This window comes from Phallusia mammillata, chromosome 2 (assembly GCF_965637545.1).
Source record: "Phallusia mammillata chromosome 2, kaPhaMamm4.hap1.1, whole genome shotgun sequence".
Taxonomy (NCBI): domain Eukaryota; kingdom Metazoa; phylum Chordata; class Ascidiacea; order Phlebobranchia; family Ascidiidae; genus Phallusia; species Phallusia mammillata.
The window spans coordinates 24,334,120-24,349,724 of NC_137253.1; the positions used below are offsets into that span (position 1 = coordinate 24,334,120).

The 15,605-nt window shown below is 36.5% G+C and overlaps 4 protein-coding genes across 5 annotated transcripts; 1 reads left to right on the top strand and 3 right to left on the bottom strand.

The window, feature by feature from the left end:
* The first annotated feature begins 578 nt into the window (after positions 1 to 578).
* On the top strand, positions 579 to 4,560 carry LOC145215207 (testisin-like). The gene is made up of 11 exons (XM_080083878.1): positions 579 to 736; positions 834 to 892; positions 1,183 to 1,305; positions 1,475 to 1,582; positions 1,666 to 1,824; positions 1,996 to 2,075; positions 2,233 to 2,315; positions 2,857 to 2,959; positions 3,584 to 3,746; positions 3,813 to 3,971; positions 4,210 to 4,560. Exons 1-11 carry the CDS (start codon positions 708 to 710, stop codon positions 4,458 to 4,460), a joined length of 1,317 nt encoding a protein of 438 aa, XP_079940004.1. The 5' UTR covers positions 579 to 707; the 3' UTR covers positions 4,461 to 4,560.
* A 246-nt stretch (positions 4,561 to 4,806) lies between these two features.
* On the bottom strand, positions 4,807 to 10,306 carry LOC145215205 (mitogen-activated protein kinase kinase kinase 14-like). 2 transcript variants are annotated; one of them, XM_080083876.1, is made up of 15 exons: positions 10,243 to 10,306; positions 9,808 to 10,172; positions 9,446 to 9,511; positions 9,135 to 9,328; positions 8,934 to 9,076; positions 8,771 to 8,867; positions 8,601 to 8,682; positions 8,364 to 8,531; positions 8,123 to 8,294; positions 7,255 to 7,420; positions 7,010 to 7,180; positions 6,402 to 6,509; positions 6,251 to 6,303; positions 5,854 to 5,924; positions 4,807 to 5,776 (listed from the first exon to the last, which is right to left on the bottom strand). In XM_080083876.1, the coding sequence occupies exons 2-15, from the start codon at positions 9,883 to 9,885 to the stop codon at positions 5,762 to 5,764; spliced, it is 1,584 nt and encodes a 527-aa protein (XP_079940002.1). In that variant the 5' UTR covers positions 9,886 to 10,172; positions 10,243 to 10,306; the 3' UTR covers positions 4,807 to 5,761. The 2 variants fall into 2 exon arrangements, with proteins under 2 accessions (XP_079940002.1, XP_079940003.1); XM_080083877.1 differs by lacking the exon at positions 5,854 to 5,924.
* Positions 10,188 to 11,457, bottom strand: LOC145215212 (ribosomal RNA small subunit methyltransferase NEP1-like). Its single transcript, XM_080083889.1, has 5 exons — positions 11,312 to 11,457; positions 11,060 to 11,212; positions 10,798 to 10,947; positions 10,540 to 10,689; positions 10,188 to 10,453 (listed from the first exon to the last, which is right to left on the bottom strand). Exons 1-5 carry the CDS (start codon positions 11,453 to 11,455, stop codon positions 10,340 to 10,342), a joined length of 711 nt encoding a protein of 236 aa, XP_079940015.1. The 5' UTR covers positions 11,456 to 11,457; the 3' UTR covers positions 10,188 to 10,339.
* Positions 11,458 to 11,482: 25 nt separating this feature from the next.
* Positions 11,483 to 14,508, bottom strand: LOC145215209 (uncharacterized). Its single transcript, XM_080083882.1, has 5 exons — positions 14,379 to 14,508; positions 13,553 to 13,741; positions 13,081 to 13,310; positions 12,226 to 12,553; positions 11,483 to 12,056 (listed from the first exon to the last, which is right to left on the bottom strand). The coding sequence occupies exons 2-5, from the start codon at positions 13,739 to 13,741 to the stop codon at positions 11,661 to 11,663; spliced, it is 1,143 nt and encodes a 380-aa protein (XP_079940008.1). The 5' UTR covers positions 14,379 to 14,508; the 3' UTR covers positions 11,483 to 11,660.
* Between the last annotated feature and the right edge of the window lie 1,097 nt (positions 14,509 to 15,605).

Genomic DNA, 15,605 nt, shown 5'->3' on the forward strand with positions numbered 1-15,605 from the left:
ATGACTACCAACATCTAATGGTCCCGATTTCCCAATGAAGGCACTTGTTCGACCAAATATTAAGACATTTTACTTTGGAAACGAATACGCGAAATGCTTAAAACGATAGCCTTTGGAATTGACTTTGAGTCAATGCTGTGCAAAAAAATTAACCACTTTGTTTTAACCAAATTGTAGAAAACAACCTTAAAGCTGGTATAGATTACTTTCAGTAAACATAGTAGATTACCAAAATAAAGACCGTTTATCAGAAGCTGCGTCAACTCTAATGCTTTAGCATAAACCTGGCTTGTTAAAGAAAATATTAGATCTGTTCGTGTACAAGGATTCTTTTTGTCCATGTCGTAGCTGATGGTCGCCCATTCCTGAATTAGACGCTTATGTCGGAATATATGCAAAAATGTCGGAATAAATGCAAAGTCGAAACGCAGTAAAAATGTACGGTTATTTAGTTAAAACGCAGTAATATGCACGGTTATTTAGTCAACTAGTAGCCGCGGGGATAATGTGACGTTCTAGTGATTCTATTTAGGAAGATGGTTGAAACTGCGTCACAAATCTGCGTTGCCTCGGGTGAGCTTCCTTCCCGGCCGAAAAATGCAAATAATTGGCAATATATATTATCTTAGCAGGATTTGTTATGCGTTGTCGTTGGAGATTGTAGGTGTCCAGTGGATCAGGAAACATACTCTGATTAATGAGAGAAAATGACACATACAAGTCAACAAAATGTATTGTAAGTATCTATGTAACTTTGTGGCGGCCATTCATATGTTAAACCTCTTGAAACATTATAGGCATGATTGCAGAGATGTTGTTTTATTTTAATTTAGAGTTTTCTTTCTGCTTTTGGGCTTCGTTTTCCTGCATGCAAGTGGCCAATGCCTGCCCGGTAAGTTTCATTTCTCAACACCAACCTGGATATTTGATGATTTGAAAATCGTAAAAAAACCAAAGGCTCTTGTTAAGCATTCCCACTTTTCATGTATTTTTATAGCCAGTGCATTGCCACATGTGGGGCTTGGTGACGGTCTGGCTCTGCACAACGCCTTCAATAGATCTGACATACTATGATTTGTATATGAGTGTGTCGTGATCGCTGGTCTGCACATGCCCTTCAGGACTGATCCCAGCACTAATTTATTGTTTATGTAACTGATTTCATGTGATGCTTATCTGCAGGAGAACTGGGATGCAAAGATTGTTATACGTGGTGCAAAGATTACAAATATCTTTGCGACCAAGCGATTGTTGGAAAACATTGTCCTGAGACATGTGGCACAGCCAAATCCTGTAGACTCGCCGGTAAGTGGTAAAATTCACGTAATAAGTTAAATAACAAAAAACTGTATATTTCTCTCCGTGAAGAGCTGTTGGTGTACAAGGAAATTCAAAATATTTTTTTCCCATTTTTAGGGAAAACTTTGCGGCATAAACGGTAAGGTTTTTTTATGTATGATTTATGCGTTTTCAGAGTGCGCAAACTGTGAGCAAAAATGTACGGTCAATCCAACTACAAACACTGCCAAATGCGATTGCTTCGAAGGCTATTCTCTCGCAAGTGACGGCCAAACGTGCAATGGTGGGTTACATGACGAACATCACCAGTTATAAAATAATGTTATTCAGAATTAATTTCAATTTTTCAAAAATATTTATGTTGAGATATCGATGAATGTTTGATACCCGGCATCTGCAAAAACGTGGAAGGTAAACCTTTTAAAATATGCCACAATTTCAACGGTTCATACACCTGTTATGCTTGCTGGGAAACAAATATGAGAAGTTATTACAAGAAAGACGGTTGCTGCAAACTTACAGAAGGTAAGATGAATTCCTCTCAATAATTTCGCTGTTTTATTTGCTTGTGCATACAAGTTATGTCATATATTTGTGCGATTTCCTTTTTACTATTTTTTACTGATGGTAGTAATCGAAAATGCCTACAAGAGTGTTCTAACAAAAACCGTTAGGTGGAATAACAATTTTGCATAGAACCAGATTCCCTAAGCTGTGGAAGGCCTTCAATACCTCCGAGAGGAGATTACACAAAAATTGGAAAATGGCCTTGGCAGGTAACAGTAACGTATTTCATGTTTTTAAAACCGATTACAGGCCTGCACAAAGCATATTTTTACAAAAAGCATGGTATATACATGATTGTTATTAAACTATTCGTGTGAGCAACAGCCATTTTGTTTGCAATGTAAATCAGGCTTTAATATCCCATAGGTGTACGTTGTGGTCAAAAGCCAGGTTTGTGGCGGAAGCATTATCAACGAAAACTGGATCGTGACTGCTGGTCACTGTGTCGTGTGAGTAAACATTGTTTTGTTGGTACTATTTCTGCACGGTTTAATGTTGTAATAAAAAATAAAGTCCAATTTGAAATGAAATCAGCCCTACCGTAACAGTTTTCCGGTGATAACTGTTATCTACAGCAATATGATTCAAAACCCAGTGTATAAAACCCTAGGCCAAACAGTTGCACTGTACAGCTTGTTTTACCATTTTATCGCTTTTATAACAGTGTTATATTCTCTCACAGGAACCGAAAATGCCAAAAACATTTGGTGAAATATAAGCTTATTTTCTGTGAAAATACTTTGTACAGAACGGTTAATTCTGTTTGGCCTAGGTTTTTATACATTTGGTTTTGGATGATGTTGAAACTAAGCAACGCTTACTTTTCAGCAAAATTAACTGAAATAAAAAAATTTGACAAAGGGAACTTTTTCGACTCAATGTTCCCAAAAATAAATAATTCGTACAAATAGGGTGTAGTAGGCTATTCGTCTGCTACCATATTTTAAAAGGCGCTACGCTATTCGTACACAACTTTGTTTTAAACTTCAGTGGCATCGGACAGCAAGACTACCGCCTATTGACTGTCGTCGCTGGAGTTGGTGAAACTGCCGATCGAACAAGTATTCACCAGCAAACCCGCGATATTGCTGAGGTAATTGTATTTACGCGAACATGTTTACCAATATAACTTATTTGGGAGCGAAACAGTTTTTGTAAGTCACACGCCGTTGGCACAATCCTTTATATCAGTGATTCTCAACCTGCATGTGGTATGCGTGCGACGGAGCTTTTCAGGTGGTGCGGGAGCCGCTTTCTGCTATACCTAAATCAAGTTAGACCATAAAATGTAACTGAACTAATCCAACTAATCAGTCCTGGTTTTGGGTAAAACTCGGGTCTTGGACTATCTTTTGGAACTGTTAACTTTGCTGACTTTTAAAATAGGCTGTCCTAGTCAAGAAGAATATGCCTACATATTTTGATCTACCCTTTCAACAGGATTTGGGGGTTACGCAGCTACAAAAAATGCGTCAGGTGGTACGCGATTAGATATGTGTAGCCTACAGCTTTATGGTTAGGATGGGGGTGGCCTAGGATGGGCCAAGAAAAGCAATCTTGATAAGTTTGAATTACCGTTGTGTTTCAAATATGCAATTAATAGATACTGATCAGCATTATCAATTTTTTTGATAAAAATGCAAAAGTGCTTCTAAGAGATGAAGCGTTTCTGGTCGGTGATTACTAGAAAATTACCGACTTTGTTTTGTTTCAAAAGATTATCCTCCATCCCTCTTACACGAATCAGACGAACGACATAGCCCTCATCCGAGTGTCACGGCGTTTTTACTCCGGCACCTTTGTAAAACCAATCTGTCTGCCAAACGGTGAAACACCAATGCCAGAAGACATATGTTTTGCCACGGGATACAGAACCACCTGTAGGTTACCGTCATTTAGTAAACCATGCAGGTATGGACCAGCATCTGATTTTCTTTCCTTTCCAGCCTATCGAGGATCACTGGCGGTTCAGCTTCAGGAAGTCATGCTTCCTATGGTGGACCATGCAACATGCAATAAATCATATGAGGGAACAATATACACAGTTAATCCCAACACTACGATCTGCGCAGGTTATGAGGAAGGCGGAAAAGACGCGTGTCAAGGTAACCACAAACGTCAATGCAAATAGTAGACTATGAACAAATAGCGAATTATCGTCTGCCGTTCTCTGTTTCGATAATCTTTCATGCGGCAGTTAAACTTCTTTTGTGCCACATTTGTGGTGCGTTATCATATTTGTTTGTAACTTTGGACCTTTACATTTTCAATTATGGTACAAACACCCAGCAGATGCTTTTTATGTGATTAAGTAATAATTTTCTCAGCACTGTTGTTTTGTAGGTGACTCAGGTGGACCGTACGTATGCCAACGTTGCAAGACATGTGATTGGTACTTGGCCGGAATTACATCGTTCGGTATTGGGTGCACCGACGCTGGACGCTACGGTGTCTTTACCAACGTTGAGTTCTTCGAAAAATGGATCGGGCAACAGATCGGACAAACAGTTACAAAGAGCAACGCGGTGTGCAACGAGCGAATAAGTAAATCAAAGGGCAAGGTTGGCGTCCTAAACAAGGATGAAATATTTTGAAAACATCACTCTAATGTCACTGGAAATGTTGTTCCCACAGCGGAAGATTTGTTTCCTATTTTTCCCGCCAAAAATGTGTAAATAAACAGCTTTGCAAAGACCTTTTTCGAGTTTTGTTTTCTTCAAACTGTTAAAGCTTGTAAGCATGGACATGAAGTACATGTGTCTTTGATTGAAAAGATTGCTTGAAAAACAGCCCGATCGTACCTTAGCAAGGTGTTTTTGTTTACAAGAGAGCAAACTACTCTGTGCTGGAAGAGTTGAAGATATGTATAATCCACTTTGACTGAATGAAGAACTCCTTCAGTTTTTGTCTTATTAAACCATGTTTGCAACAACTTGGAAGTTAAAACCTACACTAAAAATAGTTTAATGCGTGCATACAAACCAATCTTTGGTTTCACTAAAACAACACCGTCTTGGAGCATCACACCTAAAGATAATTCTTGCAGGTGTCCAGCAACTTGGTAATTTGACCATTTGGCAAAATCGATGCAGTGTCAATAAAAGAAACTTGTGTCATGTTGCATTAAGGCAAATACCTTTCTTATTCGCAAACAGATAAAATTTGACACAAGGGTGCTGGGAAATAAAAATCATTGGAAATCACTAAAAATCATTGGCAATAAAAGTGCTACATTAAACTCATTGCAAATGGGCCAAACAGTTTTTTAAGCACAATAGAGGCACATACAAGATGGAACTGATTCCTACATGGAAAATGGGAAACAAAGTTGATGAAGTAATCTCACAGCAAAGATATACAATCTTTAATTCACCAAAACAAGCTTTTAAAGCCAACACACACTACTACATTATTGACAAAATACATCATATTTATGTAAGTACATCTACATCAGTGGTTCTCAACTGGTGGTCCATGATGACTTTTTGGGTGGTCCACAGGATGCCCACTAAATTTATTGATAAACTAGAGATGATTGCATTTTACATGTTGAAAGAGTATCAAAATGTTGGCTGTTAATAATTGTATCACACTTCTTGAAAATCGGTTTTAAAGAATTATGATTCAAGCGCAAATAGTTGTTTTGTAAGCGTACTTCAATCTTGCTCAAAAATGAAATGGTCCACGATATTATTTTTACTGGGCCGGTGGTCCATGGCCCGAAACGAGTTGAGAACCACTGATCTACATCATGAAGTGTTGTACTTAGAACACTATCACTTGTACGTTTGCAAACACCATCTCTTTTTAGAAGCCAATTCACTCATTTTTCACTAGGAACCTCATTGTTCCACATTTCAGCTGTTTGGATTGATAAAAAAATCCTTGTGGGCATCTAGTCTGGTTTTTCCTGCAAAAAGTGGAAATTAAAATTATTTTGGACATTAGGGTTTCTCATGAATTATTGCAAAATAACGTGCAACATACACAATTTATCAATTTGCTTAGTTCAGCATTTAGATCCAGTTCTTCAATACTAGTTTCCAAATCTCCATTTTCTATGAACATAACAATAGGTGTTACAATCTAGAAGAGTTAATTTGACCATTCAACATGAAATCACATGGATGTGATGATCACATTCTTAGCATTTTGGGCAAACCAGTTGGCATTTAAACAATTAATAAGTTTGTCAAGGTAATATTTCAGCCAAACATTTAGAAAACAAAGTTTAAGGCTCATTGAGTGAAAGATGCAAAATCCTTTTCAATTTGCCAGCTAATAAAATAGTGAACGAATTTAACGGAACTTTTATTTCATAAAAATGTAAAAAAAACATTATGAGTAGTGTACTGTAGATTACTGCCAATAATAGGTAATGTACCAAGATAGTGATGGTTTTCGTCAAGCAGCTGAGTCAACTCTGCTTCATAGCTTCTGAAAAGGAAAATTAAAATTTTTAAGTTTCAACAAACAAAACAGGTCTACTACAGATTTAACGTAGGTCATGAGCCCTACTTTACCCAGGCCATTACCTTTCTTGTGAGACTTTCTCCTCAAAACTTTCAACAGGTTCTTCATTAATGGAACTTAGTGATGTGCAACTTGATTCTATGATGGATTGAGCAATACCATTCGAAGTGCTGAAAGAAGTGATACTTTATATAAGGGTGATTCTCAGCTTGTTTCAAACTTTTAGGTCATGCCCTGCCAGCTCAATTAAATGCATATTGTGGACAATTCAATTAAAACACATTTTTTCAAGACATAATTTCAAAAAGACAGCGAATATTTTCATCTGAAGCCTATTTCTGTCAAATATAATTTCAAGTTTTTCACAAAATATAGTAGACTACTGAAAAAGTCATAATAGACCCCACTTGCGAGCCAGTGCTTTTTGACATCGTATTAGACTGCAAACCATTTGGCCTAAAAAATTTCAATTGGGAAATGATAATGTACTGCAATATAAAACCAAAACATGGCAATATTTTTGGGAAAAAATACTGTGCTGTGTCTAATACTAATCAATTTAATGCAGTAAATTTGATAAGAGTATTAATCAAAAGCATTGACAGAAAACAAATAATGAAAACATGCTCCCTTTGACAGTAGGCAGTACAGAATGTTTAATTTACACAACCTTTTAGCAGTTCTCTGTTTAAATTCATCTTCAAGCATTTTCACAGCTCTTTCAGAAAGTGCGAATAATTCTTCCACACTTTTACGCTTTTTAATTTCAGTAAAACAACTTCTGAGGATTGATTTTGTAATAGAATGAGTCCATTCTGGAATTTCTTTGATAATTTCTGGTCTAGTAAAGCAGTTATATAAATATTGGGTAATAAAAACAAATGTGATCTTTTTTACACACGGACAATCTCTTACTTTTGAGTGATTGCATATAGGTAAGTTGATAAATTTGGTAGCACCATGGTCCATGGTGTGTGTCCAGTTAACATGTTAAGCAAAAAACAAGCAGCAGACCAAACATCACTCCCATAATAATACAACTCAAACTGAATTACTTCAGGACTCATAAAATGTTCAGTGCCTACAAAGTAACATTTACATTAGGATACATATATTCCCTGATGTAAACAATAATTAGCTTTCATCCAAGTTTTATTCGTTTCTATTGCATATCATAACTGCCAACATACCTATTGTATAGTACCACACATTTCCACCTCCTACTCAAATATACCTGGCAACATATATTTTGCCAAATTTCCTTCTGTTGGTACACAAATAATTTGCTGCCATACATAAACAAGTTCTTTTGACATAGTGTAACTACTTCCTCCAAGAATCGTTTGTTACATGGTAATATCTAAGTTATATACCTACCTGTACTCACCTGCAACCATTCTTATCTATAAACTGACAACATTAAATTTGGCTGGATTTACTTTTTTAATCACACCGGACTAAGGTTTAAGAAACATTTGCATGTTAAAATACACTACATTTACATTTGATCAAAGCACATCCTACCTGCCATCTTTTATTTACTACTAACTTGGCTCTTGCATAAGATCTGTTACATCCTAATGATTCAAAACAGTAACAAACGGCGTATTTTTTTGAAACTATTCTAAATTAGGATACCTAAAACATCGGACTTTTGAATACTTGCCATTTCACTTAATACAATAATCATTTATGCAACAAATTTAACATAACAGGACAGATTTTAAGTTTAAAACAGACAAATAACATATAAACTAAACCATCCTAAAATATTTTTTCTTACCAACAATTCCACTAGTCAACTGCACATGATCCGCGTTTTGGGGAATTATGAGTGCCTCACCAAAGTCTAACAAAAATGTGTGACTTCTGTCACTTGATAACACCACATTTCTTGGCTTTATATCACAATGGACAATATTTATAGATTTCAAGTACTGGAGTGCAGACAGAATCTGTTAAAAACAGTTTAACCAAATTACTTTCTATTTGTCTATTCAAGTGTTGTTTTGAATGGCATATACCTGGTTATAATATTTCATTGCCCACAACTCGGTGAACAAATGTGGACAATCGTTGCCTCCAGTTAAACCAACTCCCTTCTTGATGAGTCGCGCTATGCTACCTCCAGCTCCAAGGTGCATTAAAATGTGTATTCCATGTTCAGTTCGAATTGCCCCATACAATTTTACCTGGTAAACAAAAGTACTCTTGCTGTTAACAGTTTTCTTTAAAAATGTCAAAATCAAAACAAGACGTACAATGTGTCTATGATCAGTTTTGCATAAAATTTCCAGCTCATTCTTGTTGAACTTATCCAGTTGTATCACTTTTTCTGCAAACCTTGAGAAGAGAACAGGTTTACTGTTTTGCATCACTTTTCCGCATGCTTGTGACTTTAAGTACACAACGTGATACAAATTCTTTCTACCTGAAAGGAGATCCCCTAGATTCACTTTCAATGTCCACTGCATGATAAACAGTCCCGAACTGACCCACACTGGCATTTCTTCCACTAATGCTTGAGGCTGAGTAGGTATGTGCTTTATGTTTATCTGTGTCAGAACAAAAATGGTAATGCAAATTTCATTTACCTCTTAGGGATTGGTTTTTTCCATCAACAGACATGTGCAACCGCTTGTAGAACAGTGGAAAACAATATAATTCCTTGTGATTTAAATGCAGACAACGTTCAAGAATTACCCCCTCTGCTTCAACCACCATAGCTGACATGCTTCTGCAAAGGGTTACTTCAAAAGTTTTGGTGCCATCAACATTATGTAAATAGAACTTACTTGCTTCTTTTACGTAGTTTTGCACTCTTTCCTTGGTCCGCCCAATATGTTGCAAAACTACATAGCAGTGTTGAACCATTGTATATAACTCTTCCAAAGTAAGGGGCTAATGACCGAAGATTAACTTGAGATTTAGGTCTTAGCAAACATTGGAATGGCACTGGAGAAATGAAATCCTGTGATGTCTCTAAAATCTACAAAAAAGATGGTCCACACAAAAGGATAGTAAATGTGAAACAAGCACAACTTTTGTGATCATCAAATTGTCACTATTTCAACATAAAAATGCTGGTTGTTACAAAGTAACCCACCACTTGTTCGTTTAATCCAAATACATCAGGTGTGTCAGCATCAGGCAGTTCACTTCTGCGTGTAATCTGCAAGATAATATTAAAGCACTTGTTGACTTTGACTATGGGAACACTACACGACTACACCAACTGCTTAAAAATGAATTATACAAGTGTTAATACAATGGTCTTATTTGCACAAGACTGAGTGCAATTCCATTGAATTACAAATGGTTATGTTATTCTGTATAAGTTCTCGAACCACAAAAAAAGCTTTTGTGATTACTACACTGTTAGCAACAACTATTATCGTGACTTGTGATTTATTCAACATTTTATTTCCGCACAGCAAACGTATTTTTTGAAGTCAATCAAATGCTAACCGGGTGCCTTGTTTCTTCATGCTCAACAGGTCGTTTTTTCCTAAACCAAAACTCTGAGCAGTCATCATCAGCTGCCATTACTGGAAAGCAATAACCAGAAGCAGTCTAGTTTATACAAACCAACAACAAAACAGGAAGCCCATTTGAGTAATAAGGAACTCAACAATCAATGACACCCATTCACTTTACTTTCCTTATTCTTGTAGTTTGTTGAATGGTTTCGCACAGTCACTCAAGCGTGTCGTAACTTCATACAGTGGGCGTTTTTTCACTTGTTGCATCCAGTTACTTTGCATCAAGGTGAAAAGTTCGTTGCAGAATTTTCCAAACAAAAAGATCATACAAAGAAAAATGGTACTTGAATTCTGACATAAAATACGCACGTTTTAAATGTGTTTTATTTGCGCTGTTTTCAAAACAAGGGAAAGCATTTACATATGTCCATTTTTCCTCTATTATCGTTGCCACACACGTGTTTAAGATAATCCATGCTTCCATGGGTTGCGATGCAACCCCAGGCAAAGCAATGGGATCAAATAATGCCCCACTTCTCTTCAAACGCACCGCACACTTTGGTGCAAGTTATTGCCGCTGATAGTGGATAGTTGCTTATTGATATCGTTTTTTCCGTGTACGATTCGTCGATCTACAAAACAGCAACAGCGTTGTTCAAAGAATTTCGACCAAGAATTAGTAACTGTATAAAGTTGCAGCCTACAACTGAGTACTTACTGCTCCATGAGCCATTGCACCTATCACAAAGGCCATCGGTTTGTCAGGAAGTACAAGATCACGCACATCCACTATTGCATCTGCTGCGAACGATGTACCTATACATACACAGCCAGCGGGAAGGTGCTCAGTGACCGGACCTTTTATCACCTAACAGTGTTAAATTTTTTGGCTTAAAATACGTGTCAAGTTATTCAACGTTTAGGTTAGGTTACATATGATGCAATATCGTCGGCGTCACATGCAAACTGGTCCCACCTTGAGCAATTTAACAGGGGCATCTGATCCACGAACGCTCAGTTTATGCAAAAGTTGGACCATAAGACCACAAAAACGGTCGAACGTTCTAGGAATCCTTGTCTGCGGATTAATTTCTATCAAAACGTTTTTGGCAGTGTGTATGTATACCTACAAAAAACACGAGTAAACTTGAAAAAGCTACAACAATCACAAACATCAGGTATTTTATGAATCTCACTCTGTTACTTAAGACATAGTATTACAACTAATCTGGACTTACTTGCAATAAACCAGCACGGTTTAGTGGACTGTCCATTAGCATGAGAAGGCATTGATGAGCAATGTCTGGTCTACATGTTCCAGGATTCCGATTATTCTTTCTCAAAACATTTTTGTGTTTGTCACAGTTTAGAAGTTCAAACGTTTTTCCAACCTTCAAAAATATTAAACCAAAAACATATTCACACACAAAAAACACAATTTTAGGCAAACAATGAATCTTATTGGGATATACAAAGCAAAACTGGCCTACTTTTACTGTTTCCAGTGAAGTATTGGCCAATATCACTATTAATCGCTTGCCAGAGTTGTGGTCTTTTAGGCTGCGAAGAAGCTTTAAACCCCTTTCTTCTTGTTCACTCTCCTCCTCATCAACCGGTAACCTTCTTTTACCCATTGTACAAAAACCTACTTATGTTCAAAATCTAAATAAAACAGAAAAAATATTGCGCTATATAGCACACAAATATGTAACGGTTCATTGAAATACACAATGTACTATTTTTTTAAATACAAAACACAGCGAAACGTTGATCACAGGTGTAAAAAAAATAAAAATCACAAATCACACAGTGTGATATGAAATTGACTACCAAATTTATTCAGTGCTTATGAAATGGCCTTGCACCAGGTATTCTCACAAGAGAATCTGAGCTAAATCTTCGTATCACTCGGCTTGCTGCATCACTTTTTGATTTAGGCGACATTGTTCTTGTTTTTGTGCTTGTCGGAGTGATGTATCTCACACTTCGCTCCTTCAGGGCCTTGGGTTTGACCGAACTGGGTGGCTGTGCAACTGATGTGGTTGTTCCAACAGTTACCAAGTTCTTTGAAGGTCTGGTTTTGGTTTTAGAAACTGGAATATCTTCTTGTAAAGGTTGAGCAGGTGATGTTTCACTTTTTGGAACAGTTGCAACTGTTTCAATGCTGGAACTGCTTTGCAACGGCACAGGTTCAAACTCTGGGAGTTCAAAATTATCAATCAGATCTTGTTCAGTCTACAAAAACATTTTTAAGGCAAGATTAAGTATGTAATTAATTATGGGTACTATGCCCCCTTAACTAATCAAACTTGTACCACCTTCAAAAAGTATTTTGTTTACATAAGATAGTGTTTTTTACAAAAATTAACAAGCATTTGTCATGCCACAATAGCAGTTTTTATACCTTAACCATTGTTTGCAACACATGTGATATCTTCTTTTGAACTGGTGATAAGTCTGTGTCTAGTTCTTCAAGATTATCCCCTGTATCCTTTCTATTTGGATCAGCATTTTGATCATTAATTTCAGCAATCCTATGTCTATGTTCCTCAGCTACTTCATCGAGTCTTGTTACAGAGTGAAGCAGCAAAGTGTTTGTGGTTTGTTTTATGCCCATAGGATCATTTTCTTCACTTTCATCTGGAATACTTTCATCGTCTGAATCCGTTTCATTAAGCAACTCTTCACCATCCAAAAGTTTCAACAAAGGAAGCCCATCGGTTACAGATTGTCTAAAATATATAGAATGTGGCAAAAGCAATTAGGTTTTTGGATTGTCAGTACTGTCAATATGACAAGTTTTTGAGCTACAACCACATCACTTTACCGGTATGATATTCTACACCAGAAAAAAAAAATTTTTTTTTCAACATAAACCTGCAATAGATATGGGGCTAGTCTAAAATACGCAATCTATGCAATCTATACACAAACTACTAACAAAAACTAACTGAGATGTTGACGGTTAGGGCTATTAGGGTCAGGGTAAGGGTTTGTAAAGTAAATAACTTTATAATTCAATCTTAGATACTCTTTTGGACCTATTTTTCTTACAAGTGTGAACATGCGGGACCATATGGTGTTTAGTACCATCCTCAACAAATATGAGAATATTCAGCCCAAAATGGGCATCTAAAATTAAATTATAGCGTAGTTTGCGTAGATTGCGTATTTTAGAGGAGTCCATAGATATGGGCCACAAAGAACTGTAAAAGCTTTGTTAACAAAAATTTCAAATAATAAAAACAAATGTCCAAACCTGTATCCAACAGAGTATGTACATTTGTTATTTCTTAGGTTGAGAAAAACCAGACTTTTGGGCAATTGGTCCACATTCAAAACATCTATCAAATTATCACTCAAATCTAAAAATTGCAAAAGCTCGAGATGAAGCAGGTTTTCAATGCGTTCAATCTGGTTTCCAGCAAGTGTAAGGAACTTTAAACTCGATGCAACCCATTCCAAGTTGTTGATTTGTGTAAACAAATTCTAAAAGTATTAATAAATTAGGTGTGCTTATGACATGTTGAAATCAAAACAAAATTATAATCCAGTTAAAAACACTAAAGAAGATCAGTTTACAAAAAAATGAAAGCAAAAATAATCTCCTTTTAAACCCTCAACAAAAACTCACAGTTATATATCCCGTCATTGATAACACACATAGGCGTAGAGTTTTAAAAAATACCAGGGGTACTCTACGCCAGTGATAACACATAACACTGACTTACATGTTGCAAGTAAAGATTTGTTACTGGTCCGAGACAATCTAAATTATCTATTATTTCCAGTTCTTCTCGGTCCAATCTGACATGGGTCAAACCCAGTATTTGATCAGCTACATCTATATCCCTTGCATCTTCAACTTTTTGTTTAACATTTCTGTTTAATATCAGATCAATTGATACAGTTTTTGGCATCTAAAATCCACACAACCAGTTTAATCACACAATATTCCACACTTCTTAGTATTAAATAGCATCGGACTTCACATAAAGCACGGGTGTCAAACACGTTACCCGCAGGCCACATACGGCCCTCCAAGAGTTATTGTGCGGGCTGCGAAATAACTTTTAGAAGTTATGTGTTTTACTCTGGCCCTGTCAGACCAGTGAGTTTACATAATACAATCATTCTCTATTAATGATATTTGCAACGTTTTAATAGGATGTCTTTAGAATCAGCAATTGCAGTTATATATATGCCATTGTTTTCACACAATGCAATAAAGCACAGTTGATGGTTCTTTCACTCTGCTACACTGTAAATATGTTTGTTATTTATTACCATATTGTTTTTTTAATGTAGTCAATGGCATAAATGAACATTTTACTTTTTTTATGCAACTTTGATGTTGTCATGTCACACTGTATTGACTTTCATAAAAGTTTTTTTTTTGGCCCTCAAGCTGTTTGAGTTTGACACCCCTGATATAAAGTATATTTTAGAATTGCGCAAAACGGCACTCAGATTTCAGAGAATATTTGGAACACATTACACAGGCGCCAGGGCCTCCTGACGCCTGACGAGACGACCACAGTCACCATCACCACTCACCACACTATGACATCAACCCTGTGTCTTCGTCGTTTTGACTTAGTTCTAATGTTAGTCCTGTAATTTAGAGACGAACGTAACTCTGTAAAGCCTGTATAGTAGTCAGTACTCACGTAAACAGGCGACCATGCTACATTTTACGTTTGCTTAGATTTTTTCAATCTCATTGAAATTATTGCTTTAGATGTGAAGTCATGCGTGACCGAGGTTTTTTTAATTTTTGTGACGTCGAAGTTGGGGCATCCAGATTCACAAAGATTTTTAAAGAGTTTTTAATACTCCTTGGCGCATCTTACATTTTGCGCATATAGCCTACACTAAATTCCTTATTTTGGCTTTTACTTTTTTATTGCATTACAATGCCATAGTGATCTTTACTGATGAATTACGTAACGTATAATTTGCATAGTAAATACGAGCTCTTAATTTAAACAAACTTATAAGAACGGGTTGGCACATTTCTGTCACTTTTAAAGCATTTATGTTCAATTGCAAGAAATATCTTCTTCTACAAATTCCCAGTACTATTTGATTTAAACCAGTGGTTCCCAAACTGTGGGCCATGGCCCAGTAGTGGGCCACCAAGACATTTTCAATGGGCCACAGAGCCATTTGAATAGATTCTACTGTTTTGTAATACTGTAGATATTATGCGCTTTGTTTTGAAAAACGTAATTTTTGCAAAGAATTCTGAATCTTGTAGCCAAATTTTAGGAGCATGTATCTCATTAAAAATAAATTGCTGGATAATTTCGCCTGTTTTTGAGTTATTTTTTTGTTGGTGCCCAAATTTACAGCACATGGTGGGCCACGAATCGCTATTAAATAGACATTAGGGCCACAGACCAAAAAAGTTTGGGAACCCCTGATTTAAACTCACCCTGGCAACCTAACTATCGTATTTACTCGATTGTAAGCCGCCCTCGATTATAAATCACATCATACAAGTTTTGAACCCCAAATGAATAAAAACGTTGGAGTGTAGACATAATATCGGTTTAAAATTAAACTGTAAGCGGCCCTCGATTGTAACCCACCCCTGATTATAAGCGGTAGGTATAACCAAAAAATGAAACATTTGTCGTTAGTTGGAGCCACGGAGCAGTATTTTACAAAATGTGTATCGAGCATTTTCTGCGTTTAGTGAACCCCAATGCAAGACCGCATGGTGAAAAACGTTATGTGGCATTTCCATTGCTGAGAAAGAATGGTGTGTAAATAAACTAA

What these genes read in the sequence shown, in the direction of transcription:
- LOC145215207 (XM_080083878.1), top strand. Translation starts at nt 708, where the DNA reads ATGACACATACAAGTCAACAAAATGTATT. An exon ending in TTGGAAAATGGCCTTGGCAG is followed by an intron (nt 2,076 to 2,232) that starts GTAACAGTAACG and finishes AATATCCCATAG; the next exon opens with GTGTACGTTGTGGTCAAAAG. An exon ending in AAACCCGCGATATTGCTGAG is followed by an intron (nt 2,960 to 3,583) that starts GTAATTGTATTT and finishes TTGTTTCAAAAG; the next exon opens with ATTATCCTCCATCCCTCTTA.
- LOC145215205 (XM_080083876.1), bottom strand. Translation starts at nt 9,885, where the DNA reads ATGGCAGCTGATGATGACTGCTCAGAGTTTTGGTTTAGGAAAAAACGA. An exon ending in TTGGATTAAACGAACAAGTG is followed by an intron (nt 9,329 to 9,445) that starts GTGGGTTACTTT and finishes TCTTTTTTGTAG; the next exon opens with ATTTTAGAGACATCACAGGA. An exon ending in AAACAGAGAACTGCTAAAAG is followed by an intron (nt 6,510 to 7,009) that starts GTTGTGTAAATT and finishes CACTTCTTTCAG; the next exon opens with CACTTCGAATGGTATTGCTC.
- LOC145215212 (XM_080083889.1), bottom strand. Translation starts at nt 11,455, where the DNA reads ATGGGTAAAAGAAGGTTACCGGTTGATGAGGAGGAGAGTGAACAAGAA. An exon ending in CTTCACTGGAAACAGTAAAA is followed by an intron (nt 11,213 to 11,311) that starts GTAGGCCAGTTT and finishes ATATTTTTGAAG; the next exon opens with GTTGGAAAAACGTTTGAACT. An exon ending in CCCCTGTTAAATTGCTCAAG is followed by an intron (nt 10,690 to 10,797) that starts GTGGGACCAGTT and finishes TAACACTGTTAG; the next exon opens with GTGATAAAAGGTCCGGTCAC.
- LOC145215209 (XM_080083882.1), bottom strand. Translation starts at nt 13,741, where the DNA reads ATGCCAAAAACTGTATCAATTGATCTGATATTAAACAGAAATGTTAAA. An exon ending in CAAATCTTTACTTGCAACAT is followed by an intron (nt 13,311 to 13,552) that starts GTAAGTCAGTGT and finishes TAATACTTTTAG; the next exon opens with AATTTGTTTACACAAATCAA. An exon ending in ACATACTCTGTTGGATACAG is followed by an intron (nt 12,554 to 13,080) that starts GTTTGGACATTT and finishes TATATATTTTAG; the next exon opens with ACAATCTGTAACCGATGGGC.